Source organism: Azolla caroliniana, unplaced genomic scaffold (assembly GCF_043228905.1).
Source record: "Azolla caroliniana isolate FFs.n. ecotype wild unplaced genomic scaffold, voAzoCaro1.0.p SCAF_11, whole genome shotgun sequence".
In the NCBI taxonomy this organism is placed as follows: Eukaryota; Viridiplantae; Streptophyta; class Polypodiopsida; order Salviniales; family Salviniaceae; genus Azolla; species Azolla caroliniana.
Genome location: NW_028230446.1, coordinates 15,100,626 through 15,117,900, shown reverse-complemented (window position 1 = coordinate 15,117,900; position 17,275 = coordinate 15,100,626). Strand labels below are relative to the sequence as shown.

General features: G+C 42.7%; 1 protein-coding gene across 1 annotated transcript; it reads right to left on the bottom strand.

Annotated features, from left to right (window-relative positions):
- Positions 1-9,882: 9,882 nt before the first annotated feature.
- Positions 9,883-16,098, bottom strand: LOC147857943 (Radical SAM superfamily protein). The gene is made up of 11 exons (XM_087327875.1): positions 15,778-16,098; positions 13,198-13,273; positions 13,016-13,113; positions 12,812-12,913; positions 12,324-12,410; positions 12,112-12,228; positions 11,846-11,949; positions 11,597-11,736; positions 11,375-11,511; positions 10,466-10,720; positions 9,883-10,072 (listed from the first exon to the last, which is right to left on the bottom strand). Exons 1-10 carry the CDS (start codon positions 16,069-16,071, stop codon positions 10,577-10,579), a joined length of 1,299 nt encoding a protein of 432 aa, XP_087184001.1. The 5' UTR covers positions 16,072-16,098; the 3' UTR covers positions 9,883-10,072; positions 10,466-10,576.
- Positions 16,099-17,275: the final 1,177 nt, after the last annotated feature.

Sequence of the window (17,275 nt, the reverse complement as noted above, 5' to 3'; positions counted from 1 at the left end):
CGGATCGTCGAGGTATGATTGGACTGGTCGCATCGGGTATCGAGGTCGGATGGTCCGAAAGCGGATTGTTTTGCTGTGCCGAGTCGGGGTTGTCCGAGTCGGTAGTGTAAGGTTCAGCTACCCGTGAAGCTGACCGTGTGTTAAGAGCGGGGCCTTCTTGAAGGGTCGGCACATCGGAAAATGTTACCCTTCGGACTTCGATCGGTTTTTCGACTGATGGATTCATAGCCGACTCGTTGAACACAACGTCCGAACTTCGGACGATTTGTCTGCGTTCGGGATCCCAGAGTCGGTATCCCATTTCGCCGTCGGATCCATATCCGAGGAAAATGCATTTCCTGGACCGAGGTGCAAGTTTTCGGCGATCATCTTTCGGAATAAGGGCGTACGCCTCGCATCCGAAGATCCTCAGCTTGTCGTAATTCGGCTTACTGCCGATCCATAGTTCCTGAGGAATTTGAAGTCCTAGAGGTCTACTTGGCGACATATTGATTATGTGTACTGCCGTGAGTAGAGCCTCTGCCCAGAAGCCATCCGACAGTCCGGAGTGTTGGAGCATGGAAACTATCCGTTCTTGGATTGTCCGATTCATGCGTTCGGCAATCCCGTTTTGCTCCGGGCTGTGTGGTGCCGTAAATTCACGTCGGATGCCGCGTTGTCGGCAGAATTTGACGAATTCTTCGGATTTGAACTCTCCCCCATTGTCTGTCCGAAAGCATTTCAGCTTTCGGTCGGTTTGATTTTCTACCATAGCGAGCCAATCGGTGAAGATCGAGAAGACACGATCTTTGGTGCGAATTGGATAAGCCCACACCTTTCGAGTCGAATCGTCAATAAAACTGACGAAGTAAGAGGCACCGCCTAGAGACTGATGCGGCATTGGGCCACAGACGTCCGAATGGACTAAATCGAGAGGTCTCGTTTCTCTTGGTGCTGATGTCGGGTGTGATGCGGCTGCTTGTTTGCCATACTGGCAATGCTCGCAGAATTGATGGTCGGAGAAGGAGAGTTTGGGGATGTATCCGGCTCTAGATAGATGCGTAATGCCGGCCTTGCTGAGGTGTCCTAATCTTCGGTGCCATAGTGATGACACAGGAATATCCACCAAAAACAGGTTACCCTCTCTGAGCGTAACATGTAACGGATACAGTGAGTGTATCTTGGGTCCTCTAGCAAGCAGGAGGTTCCCCCTGTGGAGTGTCCACCCTCCCGAAGAAAAACCGGCACGAATGCCGTCTTCATCTAGTTGTCCGACTGAGATCAATGGCCTTGAGAGCTCGGGTACATGTCGGACATTGTGAAGTACAAGTGTAGAGCCACCTGCAAGGTTGAGCTCTACTGTGCCGATTCCGATGATGTCACAGTGTTGTGAGTTACCGACTCGAACTGAGTCGGAGTGACGGATCGTATATTGCCGAAATTGGGATCGATGAGGAGTCACGTGAAATGACGCACCCGAATCCAAGAGCCATGTGCTCGATTCTTCAGTCGTGAGCAGAACTTCTGAGCCGACTGGATTTTCGATTGATAGTATATTCGGGTCGTTTGGTAGCACATCAGCTGAGAAGCTGATGTAATTGATCTCCTCATGCCGGCCACTCTTCTTGTTGTTCTTGTTCTTGAGTGCGCGGCAGTCGGCTTTGATGTGTCCGGGTTTCTTGCAATAGTTGCAGATTCGGTTTTCCCGTGACTGGCTCCGTCTTCGCTGATTGTTCGGCGGCCGTGAGGAATCTCTTCCTCGTATGTTCGATCGGTCTGTCGAACCTTGTACTACGTAAGCGTCGTCTGTTGAGTCTTTGGCGAAAGACTTTCTCCGAGCTGCTTCGGTCAGGATTGCGCTCGTGACTTCGGAGTATTTAACAGCCGTGGTTGACGCGTTGCACACGGTTGTGACGAAAGTTTCCCATGATGAGGGAAGGCTGCTCATGAGTATCATTGCTCTGAGTTCATCCTCGATTGCCGTCCCCTGTGACGAGATTTGGGAGCTTATGCTTTCGTACTCATTTAGATGTGCTTGAACCGAATCGGATTCTTTCATCGGCAAGTTGTAGAGGCGCCGAATCAGAAACATCTTCGTTGCGGCGACCTTCTTTTCGTAAATGTCCGACAGTGTTTTCCACAGTTCGAATGTTGTCGTACACGATTGCACCGTAAAGTATACCGATTCCGATAGGTGCATCCGAATCGTGGCGCGGACGATTCTGTCCAGCTTCTGCCACTCAATTGGTTTGTATCCTTCTGGAGGTTCTTCATTTTCGATGGGATCGATTTGCCCCTTGACTATGAGATAGTCCTGCATTTGTTCCTTCCAGAAGTTGAAGTTCAATCCATCGAACTTGTGTAGACTCATTTCTGACGAGCCGGATGTTGATGCCATCAAATTTGGTTTCGGTTGACGGGGCTCGGTTCGGAGTTGACTACGAACCTTGTTGGAGTGCAGCCGGTTGGCTCACCCGATATCGTTCTAGTCGGATTTGAACCCGAGTCGGTTCGGCTTCGGATATATGTATTGTTGAACTTGCTCGAATTGACTCCGGTAACTTGAGGGACAGAACCGACTGGTCTTCCCGAATGTTGCTGAGTCGGAGTGAGCCCGGTTCGCTTCGGATATATATGCCGAATACCGATTATTGAAACCGATTGTCTGGACCGATTCTGCTTCGGGTGGCTGCAGCGACGAGAGAGACAGATCCAACTGATCCTCTCGAATGTCGATCAGCCGGATGAAGCACGAATTGGGGTTGTTGTCTTGAGACCGATCTGCACCGAGTGGTTACAATGAGCGGCGAGCAGCGTTTGATGACCTCTTCGGATGCCGTTTAACCGAGTGGAGCACGATCGTGTCAATGTTGCACAAGGGGATTTCACCTCGAGCGGTTACGATCACAAGGAACAGAGTACAACCTGTTGGCTTACTCCAAGCGAAGATGATCTAACGCGATGAGATGCGAGCCTCGTTTTTCTTCTTCTTCTCTCTTCTTCGAATGACGCAAGAAACCGAATGCTGTGCAGGCTGAGACGACGTCCGACAGCGGATTGAAGGACCGAATACTGTGCAGGCTCTGATACCAGATGTTGGGGGACAAGGTCGTTTATGCGGAAGATCAAGAAGCATTCGATTGCTGTTGAGTACCTGCGTATGACAGTTTCTAGGTCGTTGCACAGAGAGAGAGAGAGAGAGAGACACACACACAAAAGACTCTTTATTCCACAAAGCAATAATACAACACCCAACCTTACAAAAAGGTTACAAGGTCACTATATATAGTGACCGACTTAGGGCAACTACCATTTATGCTAATTACACAAATGGCCCGAAGGGATAGTGTGAATACGTCCATTATACACTTGTATTCGACATCCGGTACCAAGATGGCTCCAGCATGGCGGAGCATATGAATGCCTGCCAGGGGCTGATCCACTAGGCAACGTCATTGGAAGTACCTCTTGCCGATGAGGTCCTAGCGCTACTCCTGCTCGGTTCCCTCCCGGATAGTTGGGAGACGTTGGTTGTCACTTTAGGCAACGCCGGGCCGGAAGGAAAACGGTTATCCCTAGCAAGAGTAAAGTCGAGCTTGCTAGATGAGGAGGCTCGTCGGAAAGACAAAGATACGAGCTCCGACTCCAAAGCGCTCCTTACCGAATCGGAACGCGGAAGACATAGAAATCGTAGTCCCCAGAACCAGGAGAAGTCGGGGACACGGTCAAAGTCAAGGGGGAGGCCTACTTGCTTCTATTGCGGCAAGCCAGGACACTTCCAAAAGAACTGTCGGCATTTCCGTAAAGACAAGGAAACCGACGGTACCGATTCGAAGCAAACCCCGAACTGGAACGGTACAGACCGGAACGGTAAAGACCGGAGGGGGCCGGACCGGAAGGGAACGACGACAATTGCGGCAAGTGAAGAGGAGTTGATGCTCATCACCGAGGAGAGTGAGATAAACCATGCCGGCGACGAGATGACCTGGGTGGTAGACTCCGGAGCGTCGTTCCACCTTACCCCGGACCGGAAATGCTTCTCATCCTACTCAGTCGGTGATCACGGCTGTGTCCGGATGGGGAATGAAGGAACATGCCGAATTGTCGGCATAGGAGACGTGTGGCTGACAACACCAACCGGATGCAAGTTGCTGTTGAAGGATGTCTGACACGTTCCGGAAGTTCGTCTGAACCTGATATCAGCCGGTCGGCTGGATGATGAAGGCTACACGGGTAGCATCCGGAACGGTGTCATGAAGTTCAACAAAGGGAGCCTGATTGTGGCTCGGGCCCGGAAGGTAAACACATTGTACCTGATGAATGCCCGGTTATGTCCGGAAGAAGTGAACGTGGCTTCCGACACTGCCGGTGAACTGTGGCACAAGAGGCTATGTCACATGAGTGAGAAGGGGATGAAGAGGCTTGGAGACGACAACCTCATTCCAGTGAAGAACGTGCACTTAGAGAAGTGCACTGATTGTCTGGCCGGTAAGCAGAACCGAACCTCCTTCCGACCAAGGCCACCGATGAGACGTAATGCACCACTGGAGTTGGTGCATACGGATGTTTGTCAAGTAGACACGAAGTCACATGCCGGAGCGCAGTACTTCGTGACGTTCATAGATGACCACAGCCGGAAGCTATGGGCCACACCGCTGAAGACGAAGGATCACGTGTTATCAGTCTTCAAAGAGCTCCACGTGAGAGTGGAAAGAGAAACCGGCCGGAAGTTGAAGGCGGTTCGAGCAGATAACGGAGGTGAGTACCGGGGGCAGTTCGAGGATTACTGCCGCTCGAAGGGAATCCGGCTCGAATTTACCGTGCCGAAGACGCCGGAACTAAACGGATTGGCCGAGAGGATGAACCGGACCATAATGGAGAGGGTTCGGAGTATGCTAGCGCATGCAAAACTACCCAAGAAGTTTTGGGCTGAGGCATTGTCGACGGCGACATATGTGATAAACAGATCACCCTCAGTACCCTTGGACGGAGACACGCCACAGAGAGTATGGACTGGTAAGGAAGTGTCCTACCGGCATCTGAGGGTGTTCGGGTGTCTCGCGTACGTGCATGTAGCAAAGGACCGGAGAGGAAAGTTAGATCCAAAGACCCGGCCATGCATATTCCTCGGTTACGGTGACGATGAGTTCGGCTACCGAGTGTGGGACCCGGTCGACAAGAAGGTATTCCGGAGTCGAGATATTATCTTCATGGAGGACAAGACGCTCGCCGACTGGGAGTCGGAGAAGAAGGTAATGAACTCCGAGTCGACCGGCAAGGATAGACTCTACAATGAGCAGACCCAACCGGCAAGAGACCGGTTAGCACTCGAGGAACCAGCCGGTTATGGTGAGGATACCGAACCGGCAGAAGAAGAAGTAGAGGAAGCTGAGACCGGAACCGGTCAAGACCCCGAATCGGATTCGGATGAAGAGCAAATGGAGGAACCGGTTACCGAAGCCCGAAGACGTAGATATCCTCTCAGAGAGAGAAGGGCGCCCCGGAGATTTCCGGATGCAGAGCAGGTCCTGCTGACCGATGAGGGGGAGCCGGAAAGCTTCGAAGAAGCGAAGGAAGACACCCACAGCCGAAAATGGTTAAGTGCCATGCAGGATGAGATGGATTCCCTGCATGAGAACCATACGTACGAATTGGTGGAGCTGCCGAAAGGAAAGCGGGCACTCCGAAACAAGTGGGTGTTCAAGTTGAAACCGGGAGATGCTGGCAACCCCCCGAGATACAAAGCCAGGATCGTGGTGAAGGGGTTCCAGTAGAAGAAGGGCGTGGACTTCGACGAAATATTCGCCTCGGTAGTAAAGATGACCTCCATCCGGACGGTGCTGAGTATAGCATCAAGCATGGATCTCGAGGTAGAGCAGCTGGACGTGAAGACGGCATTCCTCCACGGGGACCTCGAAGATGAAATCTACATGCAGCAACCGGAAGGATTTGTGGAGAAAGGGAAGGAGCACCTAGTATGCCGGTTGAAGAAGAGCTTGTACAGACTGAAGCAGGCTCCCCTGCAATGGTACCGGAAGTTCGACTCCTTCATGACCGATCAAGGGTACCATAAGACGCAGGCCGATCACTGCGTGTTCGTGAAGAAGTTCGAAGGAGGGGACTTCCTGATACTTCTCCTGTACGTGGATGACATGTTGATCGTCGGACGAGACCAAGGCAAAATACGGATGCTGAAGAAGGCTCTCAACCGGACCTTCTTAATGAAAGACTTGGGTCCGGCAAGACAGCTATTGGGGATGCACATCATTCGGGACCGGTCAGTGAAGCAATTATGGCTGTCACAGGAGAAGTATGTGACAAAGGTGCTTCACCGGTTCAACATGTCAGATGCAAAACCGGTCGGATCGACACTTCCGGCAAACTGCAAGTTGTTCGGCAAGCAAAGCCCGAAGACAAAAAGGAGAGAAGGCAGATATGATGAAGATTCCATATGCCTCTGCCGTCGGGAGCTTGATGTATGCAATGGTTTGTACCCGACCGGACGTTGGATACGCAGTCGGAGTGGTGAGCCGGTTCATGAGTAATCCCGGCAAGGAGCATTGGAACGCGGTCAAATGGATACTCCGGTATTTGAAGGGCACTTCAAATATGTGTCTCTGATTCGGCTCCGGGAAACCTCAACTGGACGGTTTCACCGATTCGGACATGTCGGCTGATGTGGATACCAGCCGGTCTACATCCGGGTATGTGATGACATATGCAGGGGGAGCTGTTTCGTGGCAGTCGAGGCTGCAGAAGACGGTTGCATTGTCAACCACAGAGGCGGAGTACATGGCGACTGTAGAAGCCGGCAAGGAAATATTATGGATGAAGGACTTCATCGGAGAGCTCGGTATCCGGCAAGAGGAATACCGACTCTACTGCGACAGTCAAAGTGCCATCCACCTTGCTAAGAATGCGGCCTACCATTCCCGGACGAAGCATATCCAGCGGAGGTATCACTGGATCTGGGAAAGGGTAGATGACCAGGAGTTCGCACTGACGAAGATCCACACGGCCGAGAACGGGTCAGATATGCTGACCAAAGTGCTGACACCCGACAAGCTGGACGCATGCCGGAAGAGGATCGGGCTGGAAAGACACCCCATGCCGGAGTGAAGGGGGAGTTTGTTGGGAAACAGGTCCCTCCGGATGGGAAGGGAGAAGAACAGTGCCGACGAACAAACTCGGCCGAGGCCGAACCGGTATGAACCGGATGGTGAGTACCCGACTGCGGAGAGCCGGATGGTGTAGGCCCGGTATGAACCGGATGGGGAGTACCCGACTGCGGAGAGCCGGATGGTGTAGGCCCGGTATGAACCGGATGGGGAGTACCCGACTGCGGAGAGCCGGATGGTGTAGGCCCGGTATGAGCCGGATGGGGAGACATATTCGTAAATATGTTTTTGAGAGCCCATCGAGGCTACATTTGTAAATAGCCGAAAAGTCATATTAGTATAAATATGACTTAGGGCAAACTTTTAGGTGTGTCGTTTTTTTTGTTGTTGTTATTCTTCCTTGTTGGAGCAAGAAGAAGAGAGAGTGCGTAACTGTACAGAGAGAGAGAGAGAGAGAGAGAGAGAGAGACGAGGTCGTTGCCTCTGTTGTAACCGCCGCCTGTGGCGAAGATCTGAGAGCACGAGGTCGTTGCCTCAGTGAACTCACTGTTGTATATTCCTACATAGTGACAGTTTGCAGCCTGTGGGCTGCCGTGGTTTTTTCCCTATTTTGGGGTTTTCCACGTAAACCTCCTGTGTACCATTTCTCCCTTTTGTGTCGCAGTTCATCACCTGTTTTTCTGTGTATGAAAAGAATCTCGGTTGTGGCCGAGCGTCGGACATAAGGAACGTCGAGTTCTCGTCATTTTGTACGGTCTGTCTGCTGGTTTTCATCGGGGCAGTCCTATGAGATGATTAGAGTGTATCTCATCACATTCCAAATCTATCAAATAATCGATTGTAAAAGAGTAATGGATACGGAGCTTCCGTTGCTTCTGCATTAGAAATATTATTTGTTCATTCATTTTCGCTCGTTTTCACGCATGAGAAAGGGAAAAGAATTGATAAATTTAGGACATAAAGTGAAAATTGGAGCGGAGCCCGGAAATGATAGATTATTTCCCAGCAAAACAGAAGTGCTAGATTTATGACGAAAGTGCCAGTGAAGAGACGATACTTCCCCCCCACCCCCTTAACGGTTTATTAATTTAATGGTTTAATTGATATTTTTTATTAATTTAATTAATTAAACTTAAATGCTTATTTAATTTTATGTATTTTTGTTTATTTAATTTGACTTGAATAGTTAGGATTAAATTTTTTATTAAATGGTTTGCTTAGGTTTTAACTTTTCCTAAACAGCTTTGATTCAAATGGTTTCGTTTACCTTTTGTAAATGGCTTGAGAGTTTATAATCGTTTGGTTTGGTTTTTATTTTATATAAATGGTTCGGTTTGGTTCAATTTGGTTATAAGGCAAAGAAACTGAACTAAACCAAAACCAAACTGGACCCATTGCTAACCCCAAAGATGGGGGCACCCAAAGGCCTTTTCTTTACATGAGAGCTCTAGTCCTTTATACAACTTGGAAACCCTAAAGGGTCCTTTTCACATTATAAGCCCGTTGGCCATTAATCATTTCTAGGGTAATTCCCCAAAAATTATAATGTGTCATGTTTGCTACATATATTTGGTTGATGACAATTTTTAGATCAGAAATACTAATCATAATAGGGTTATTAAAATTAGAGAAGCGTGATGTTATTTCCCTTAACATTGGAATAGGAGGATTAATGTCAATAGTGTTTACATTTAGGATGATTTTAGTTTTTATCTTGATTATATCACCATCTTTTTCTTTTGGTTGCTCTCAATAAGACAAAACTTCCCTAAATCATAGTCAAAGGGTGGAAGATATGATTTGGCTTAACTCGTCTAAATCATAGTCAATGTTGCAATTGGTTGAAGCAATTTCAAGTTTTCTTAATTAATGCATAATCAACTATTTAAACCATTAGTATTCATTAAGTAACACAACCCCACTTTCTAAGTGTAAGCACATAAGATTACCGACTATTTGCATTAAGCGATATGGTATCATGCCAATCATAATAGCACACACTCGATTGAAGCTTTCTTTATCTTGTAATTTCTATAACATGGTGTGCAGTGCATTAATTGATATGATATCATGCCAATCCTAATAGCACATGCCCGATTGATTTCAATAACATGCCATACAAAATTCCTCACCTTCTAACAAATGACAAGTTGTTAGCATCATTATTGACAAGATGATAACGTCATCAATTTCTATCCAGTACTAAATAATATTTCCTGTTAATCCATCTACTCAATCATACATCTAGATCTTTTGTGAGTAAAGCACTTATTTCAAAACACTATGTTTTGATGCATTGTACAAAAATTTTGCAACAATGTGAAAACAAAAGCATTACAATATACGTTAATCCAAATCATTTGGAATTAGGTAAGGCAAGTGCTTTTCCTATGGATATAATTGCGTACACTACTGATGGTAATGGTCATTAGATAAGCAAATGGTGTAAATGTGATTCCATGATTTATTCCATGTTCTAAACGGACAAAAGTTGAAATAAATGCATCACAAAGCCAGTAATAGAATGCACCATTGATTTGTTTATCAGTCGAATCATATCATATCTGGCATTGCATAATGGGCTCAAAGGAATCTTATAAAGATGAGATTATGGGCTACCCCCAGAATATAAACCAATAAAACACAGTTAAAATCTTTAAAATGAATTGAATAAAGAATATTTAGACAATCCAAACTCTAAAGAAATTAAAGATTGTGAGGAAATTAAAGAAATCTTTACCTATTGGAGAACATTCATAACGTAAAAGAGCATGCAACAAAAATATGAAATTTCAAGCTATGGCAATGGATACTGGAATAAGCATGAAATTCAATTCTGGAAAGGTATCTTACTCCATATATTTATGCTCAAAAATACTAAAATGAATAAGCATAGGCATAATTTCAATAGCTAATTTTGCTGATATTCATCCCCGAAATTGTCGCTGCACATGTTCTCATCAACTTTACAAGACCTACAAAACAAATTCAACAAGATTAGAACCATTAGCCAGGACATCATTAAAACTCAATTCATGACAGCTTTTTCACGGTTGTGCAGAGAAGAGCTGAAAAGTACAGTTCTTTTTAAGAGATTTTGCTCAAATTGTGAGCTCTTATGTAAACAAGGCTCCTGTGCTTCTATATGGAATTAGAACTCAATTGTCTACAACAAATTTAGTGACACTTTTCATATAAACAAACATGACTTATGTCTCATTTACTTGATTTACAATAGCTCTTCAAAATAGGTTTCTTGATCAAATGGTCTGCCTTTTTAAAGACTCAATGCTAACAAATGATTCCATAAAATACAAACGGTTGCACAACCTTTGATAGTAATAAAAGAAATCATTATGAAAACTTGCCTAATGATGGAACAGTGAAAAGTACAGCCACATGTATCGCAAGGAGTTTTGAGCTCTGAATTCATCCCCAGAGACCACCATGAAGAGAATAGCGAAATAATTGCCAATGGACTATAATTCAGCTAGCTCAGAAAGAGGAGATTTCTGGAACTCATTCCGTAGCTGCCCACATGCAGCATTGGCATCGAGACCGCGTGTCTGGCGAATACTTGCAGTCAATCCTCGATCATTCAATATTTTCTCAAACATCATTGCCTGGATCAAAGACCATGCAATAGTTTCAGTTATAGCACAAACTGAAGCAATTGTTTCTCATGAAAACAGCAAAACTCAACTCCATAAGTAAAAAACAGCACACATGTGTATAGTGTACGTAAGAATGCACAACACCTAAATAAGTGCATGTATATAATGCACATAAGCATATACAAGAACAGCAAAACTAAATTTAAATAAAAGGAGGCTATTGTTAAATCAGTTGCTCATTCTCGTAAAACCAAGTCTCCATATTAAATAACAGTCACAGTAGATTTCCCTATTCTCAAATGAGAAAACTTCTTTCCAAACATTTAATCACTTCCCTTTCTTCATTATCCATAATTTTTTAAATAACCTACATTAAAACATTTTAGTGTGCATGAGATAGAGAACAAAAACCTCATAACTATTGAATGTATCATTAGCACACTTTGGTAAAGATACAGTCAATTTTCATTCTTTCTAAATGCATGGCCGATCTATGGGGAAAGGAGTACTTCATGTTTGGCATAGTAGAACATAATATGTATCTTTTTATTCTAGCATATTCCGATCTGATATTTTTAAGAGAAAAAAAGGTTAAACCCTGAACAAATCATTATTAGTATTTATGCAGAACTCAAAACCAACAATCATCTCTCTATGTTTTACCGATCTTTTAGATGGTCGTTTGAATTCCGAATCCAAGACAGGGTTGTAGGGTATCAGGTTCACATGATAGCCAAGACCCCAGTGATTCAATAAATCAGCAAGCTCCCTTGCATGTTCTTCACTGTCATTTACGCCAGCTGGTCAGAAACAACAAACTTGTAAGTGCAAAAGGCAAGACGCATCCTGAGATTATTGAACCCTATTGACGTTCTATTAACCTACCAAGAAGTGTATATTCAAAGGAAAGCCTCCTCCTGGTGACATTAAAGTATTCCTTACAGTCTGCCAGTAGTGCTTCTAGAGGGTAAGATTTAGCACTTGGGACGATTTTCTCTCGGAGCTTCTGGTTTGGTGCATGTAAACTGAAGACAGTTGAGATAAAATGGTAAATTCATGGCTGCCTATATACTACACAATTGTAGTGAAAAATAATGTCATAAATATCTGTCTTTTTAATCTATTCTAGCAAACCTGACAGCCAGCGTAGATTGAAGCTTGTGTTGTGCAAGTCTAGCAATTGTGTTAGGCACACCAACTGTGGATATTGTGATCATCCGCTGGCCAATCCCCACATCCTGTTGATAGAAAACATAGTAAAGAAGCTACTGTCAGACTAGTTCATTTCTCAAGCTTTTGCCATAGAAGTCATGCAGGTGTATGGAGTATAATAAGTGGATTTAACATGAAATATGATCAATATCCCTCATTAAATGCAGTATTACAGACACAAATAGCACCTCATTTAGACAGCGGTGAGCTTCCAAGACAGATGCAAGGTTGAGCATGGGTTCACCCATTCCCATAAAAACAATATTAGACACCCGATGCTGGAAGAGTTCCTCCATCGTAAGCACCTGATAATAAGCAATGGGGAACGCACACTGTATATGGATCTCTATTCATTGCTAGCAATTTCATTATTATTTTTCCATTTTTATGGTTCCCTCACCTGGTCGACAATTTCATGAGCTTTAAGATTGCGGGAATATCCTCCTTTCCCTGTAGCACAAAATGTGCAGCGAAGAGGGCATCCAACCTGTGCATAGCAATGCCAAATTTGCAGGTTTTTTTGAGTCATTGACTTATCCATATTAAAATCCAGCAATGGCCTTTGAGGCAAACTGGACATTCACTACTAAGATTCCAGAATCTACCCATAACAGGCAACCTGTCAACGACATTCTAGAATCTTCTCATAACTGGCCATTCACCATTGAAATTCTTAGAACCTGCACATAAACTGACTGTTCACCATGAAGATGCCTAGATCTACCCACCAATTAGTGGCCATTAAGATTTCAGGATCTACCTATAAACTGGTGATTCACCATTACCATTCCGAGTCCTACCTACAAACTGACTGTTCACCATTAAGATTCCTGGTTCTAACCATTAGAATCCATCCATCAAGCTCCTCTCAAACACCCAAAGATCTACCTGTGACGAAACGCATACTGTCAATCTGTTTATCCCACCCTCCTCTACAACAGGAATTCCAACTGCTTCGACGAGCCTAGAATCTTCCAGCTTTAGCAATGCCTGTAAATTATAAGGATATTTTTTTTGTTATTATCGCTCAGGGCACATCATGCTAAATTATCGTGATTAAGTAATCTTTCTTGATTCTTCACCAATAATAACCTTAATTGTCCCATCTTTTGAAACAACTGTATGGTGAACCTCAGATCTTCCCACTTTCCAATTTTCAGCTATGAGGAGTTCCCGGAATTTTTTCGGCACTGTTGACAAGAAAGGTAAAAGAATTTAAAACCATACACGCTCTTGAAATTGAGCTTTGTACTGGTAGGATTCAGCAAATATACATTGAAGGAAATTATCTATATTCTTGGTCTTGCCCTTGTATAGAAACTGATATATTTGCCTGCCACGGTATTTTTCCTGCAATACACCCACCCAATTGAGCATATAAAAAGTATCAGAAAAACCAAGAACTTTATTTTTCGGAAACGTTTAGAACTATTGGGCATTCTCCTGTCATATGCTCCAAACAATAAGAGCATAAGGAAATGAAAAACTAGATTATTCAGAAACATCATTAGGAACTTGTTGGCACCATCAGAAACAATATTGTTTAAAGCAAGGAAATTTTCATGCAAAATTCCTAACAGATAAGCATGCTGAGTGTCTTCAGAAAACATAGCACTAAAGTCAATAGTGTTCAAAAACCTCATTTGGAGGTCACAGAAATGTTTATTTCATACGCAACCCCTGATGGACACAGAACCAACCTCACGGAAACAATTAGCTATATTATTTCGAAACATCATGTGGATATTGAAACTCATTTAGCATTTTCTCTGTGATATGCACTAACAAATAAGCACAACAAGAGTCTCAGGAAAGTAACACAGGAATCAAAAGAGGAAATGATAAAAAGAAATCTCATGGTTGATTTAAATGGGAATTTCAGGAAATCATGGATATTTTTCGTTTAAAAAGACAGAATCTACAAAAAAATGATTTAATGAAAACAGTTTCAAGAAATGATGTCAACAAAAATATCAAAATGGTAGAAATTCTATTGCTTACAAATATGAAATGCTATGCTAGCGCTGGATTGTTCAGAGTATGAAATGTATGAAATGCTAGTACTGGATTCTCAAATCATGTATGAAATGTCTATTCATGGTTACCTAGACAATACCTTTATTATAAAATTACAGATGCCATTTGCAAATAATTTCATTATAAAGTAGTACACTCTCATGTAGTGTACATGAACCTAAGCACCCACTGCCCTTGATATACACACATATACTCTTATTGTGTCCATACTCCTAGCACGTAGCATATGTAATAATAGGTTAGGCAAGTGAATTTCTATCATTCCCAAAGTTTAACTTTGAGATTTTCTTATGCCATTTCAAATGCAAGCCTCACTAGGAACTATCGTTTTCTATATTGGATGAAAACTGCGTGTTATCTATATAAATGCCAGTGTAAAACAAAGAAATATTGATCATACTGTTTACAAACAAACAATAAATTACATGTACCACACTTTCAATTTCATTTGAGATAAGAAGAAATAATGAAGATAAATCATTGTTAGACCCCATTGTTAGACCCCAAGAGTAGAAAAATATATGTGGTGATGTTAAGCTTCAAAAGAAAGGAATGATACGTACTAAACACACAGTGCTTATGAAATATTTACTATATAAATGTAATGTAGCAAGGTATTTTGTTAACTGTGTTTTATAACAAAACTATATGCAAATGACCCCTGCTGCTCTACAATAGAATTATCCAGAAAATGGTTTCTGTTGTTTGATAGAACATTTATTCTCTAGGAGATATGTACTCTATAAATGTAATGTAGCAAAGCATTTCACAAATGTATTCTGGTATTTTATAACAAAATTATATTGCACTGGCTCGGCTCAACCCTAAACTGAACCGCCAAAAACAGTTTGGCATTTCGGTTCAGTTCAATTCAGGTTTGAGCTTCCCAAAACGTTTGAATCGGTTTGAGCTCAGTATGGCAAGGCTCAAGCCGAACCCAACTGTTTTGGGCCAAACCGGTTAAGCTGAAACCGAACCGTTGCCGATTCCTACCTGATAGTAAAGAATGGGACTGCGTAGAATTGCAATCTGCTTGCATTATTTTATAATTTAAATATGCTTTTGTTATGGGTATAGTATTCATACTTTTGTCTTTTTAAGGCCATTTATTTCCTTTTTATATATGCATCTTTTAGTATTGATTGGATGTAACATTCATGAAGGGGAGGTTCCCAAATACTAACTATAAGGATTTTCAATCAATCACATGAATATAATTTCCAGAAACATTTGGAATTCATTATGAAGACATTCACAAAGCACATCTCTATTAATTCCATTAAAATTAAAGGCAGTCAGTAGCAGCCCAACATGAAATAGGTTCTAACGAATAAGCATAAAAATGTTTTCACATTAAACACTCAAATTCATTCAAAAAGTTTCAACTTTGAATATGGCCCTCAATATTTTCTACCTAATCTGAGTTTTTAGCCAGAAATCATTGCTATTTAAAATCACACACTTCTTGCAAAGTTGGGCATTTCTTAAACATTCATTTCTAGCAGCTTTGGAGAATTTTGGCTTCAAATATGTATTTTTTGCCAAAATTGAGGTATTTCTTTGAATTTCAATTTTTGCATTTCGAAAAACAATGTCAGAATAATCGAGAAAGCCTTCAAATATACACCATTAAAAGTAATAATATATATAAATTTTTGGGCATTTCAATAAGTTCTATTATTTTGCAAATTTAGTACAATCTTAGGATTTCAGGCACTTCGAATATTATCCAGAAGTCTTTCATGAAGCGGAGAGAGAGAGAGAGAGAGAGAGAGAGAGAGAGAGAGAGAGAGAGAGATTTAAACAAATTGCATTACCTGGAAGAGTTCCAAAGCTATGTTTTCGAGCTGCTCAGAAGATTTTCCTAGGAGATATTTTGTATCGGCTACTGCTTTTTTCAGGTCTTTGAGAGCTGTCGATGATGATGACGACGACGACGACGACGACGTTAATGGTGATGGAGATGGTGATGGTGATGGTAATGATGATGGAGCAGCTAGAGCTGAAGAACTGTAGAACCGAAGAGATAACGGAGATCTTCTGGTAGAGAAGGTGTAGGTAACGCAATGGAAGCGCAGCAGAGGCTGAGCTTCGACCAAGCGGATCGCCATATCTATCTTATGTATATCTATCTATCTATCTATCTATCTATCTCTGTGGGTCTCTCTGTTTTTGGGTCTTACTGAGTCAGTAGGCAGAGCCCATTATGTACATATTTTGGGCTCAAACCTGAGTCTAAGTTCTAACTATGTCTATGTCTCTCTCTCTCTATTATCTATGATGATCTATCCAATCCATCCATCCATCCATTCTATACATACTCATACATCTAGAGTTCAAATCTCGCTTGGCACACACACACACATACATACATACATACATACATACATGCATGCATACATACATACATGATACATGTGTGCATATATACTTCCTTCCTTACTTACTTTTACTAACACACGCCGTTAGCACGAATGAAAAAAGGGGTTGCCAGGGGCGACTCGGCACATTGGCTTTACATGACTTGCAATTGTCTTCTCTTTCTTTACTTTTTTTATCGTAATTAGCTTAATGTAGTGATAAGTTGTTACACTAGTAGCACTAGTGTCTTGGGTTCAAAACCCCCCCAAATTTCTCACCCTCTCTCTTATTCCATACATTTTCTTAATTCACTAGATGCCACACTAAGGAATGTAAGGGTTATAAACCCATGACCTCCTTGTCTCCATTGGTCAACCTTACCAATTATCTTACATGACCTACAATTGTCTGTCTCTCTTTCAATTGCGTGTGCACCAAAGAGATGCCGTTTAACCATAGGCAGTTGCTTCTTTTGCGTGGTCCCATTGGAAGATATCCCTCTCCATCCCAGACAATCTCCTATTGCTCTTCAGATTCATGATTACATATTCACAAATCTTGCAAATGTTGTCTCAATTGTATGTGCACCAAAGAGATGTCACAAATCTTGCAATTGTTGTCACATTGTTTTTCTATGCCAAGATCATGGACATTTGTACAACACATACACATCATGACTTCAAAGCAAAGACATGCACAATTTTTTTGCTTTTGTTTTCCTTGAGGTATTGAGGATTGCATCGCAATCGAAATATGCATAATCTTTTGCAAGTTTACAAAAACATAGGGTTTAGATGTTGGAATTCTATTTACTAGACCAAGGTATAATTCTCTCCTCGATTACGTATTCCACTTACCTATCAGATCGTTACCACATACCATTACCCATGTGATGGTAACATTAAATTAATTGTAGTTACATTGTAATGTTTTTCACATCCAATAAAAAAAATT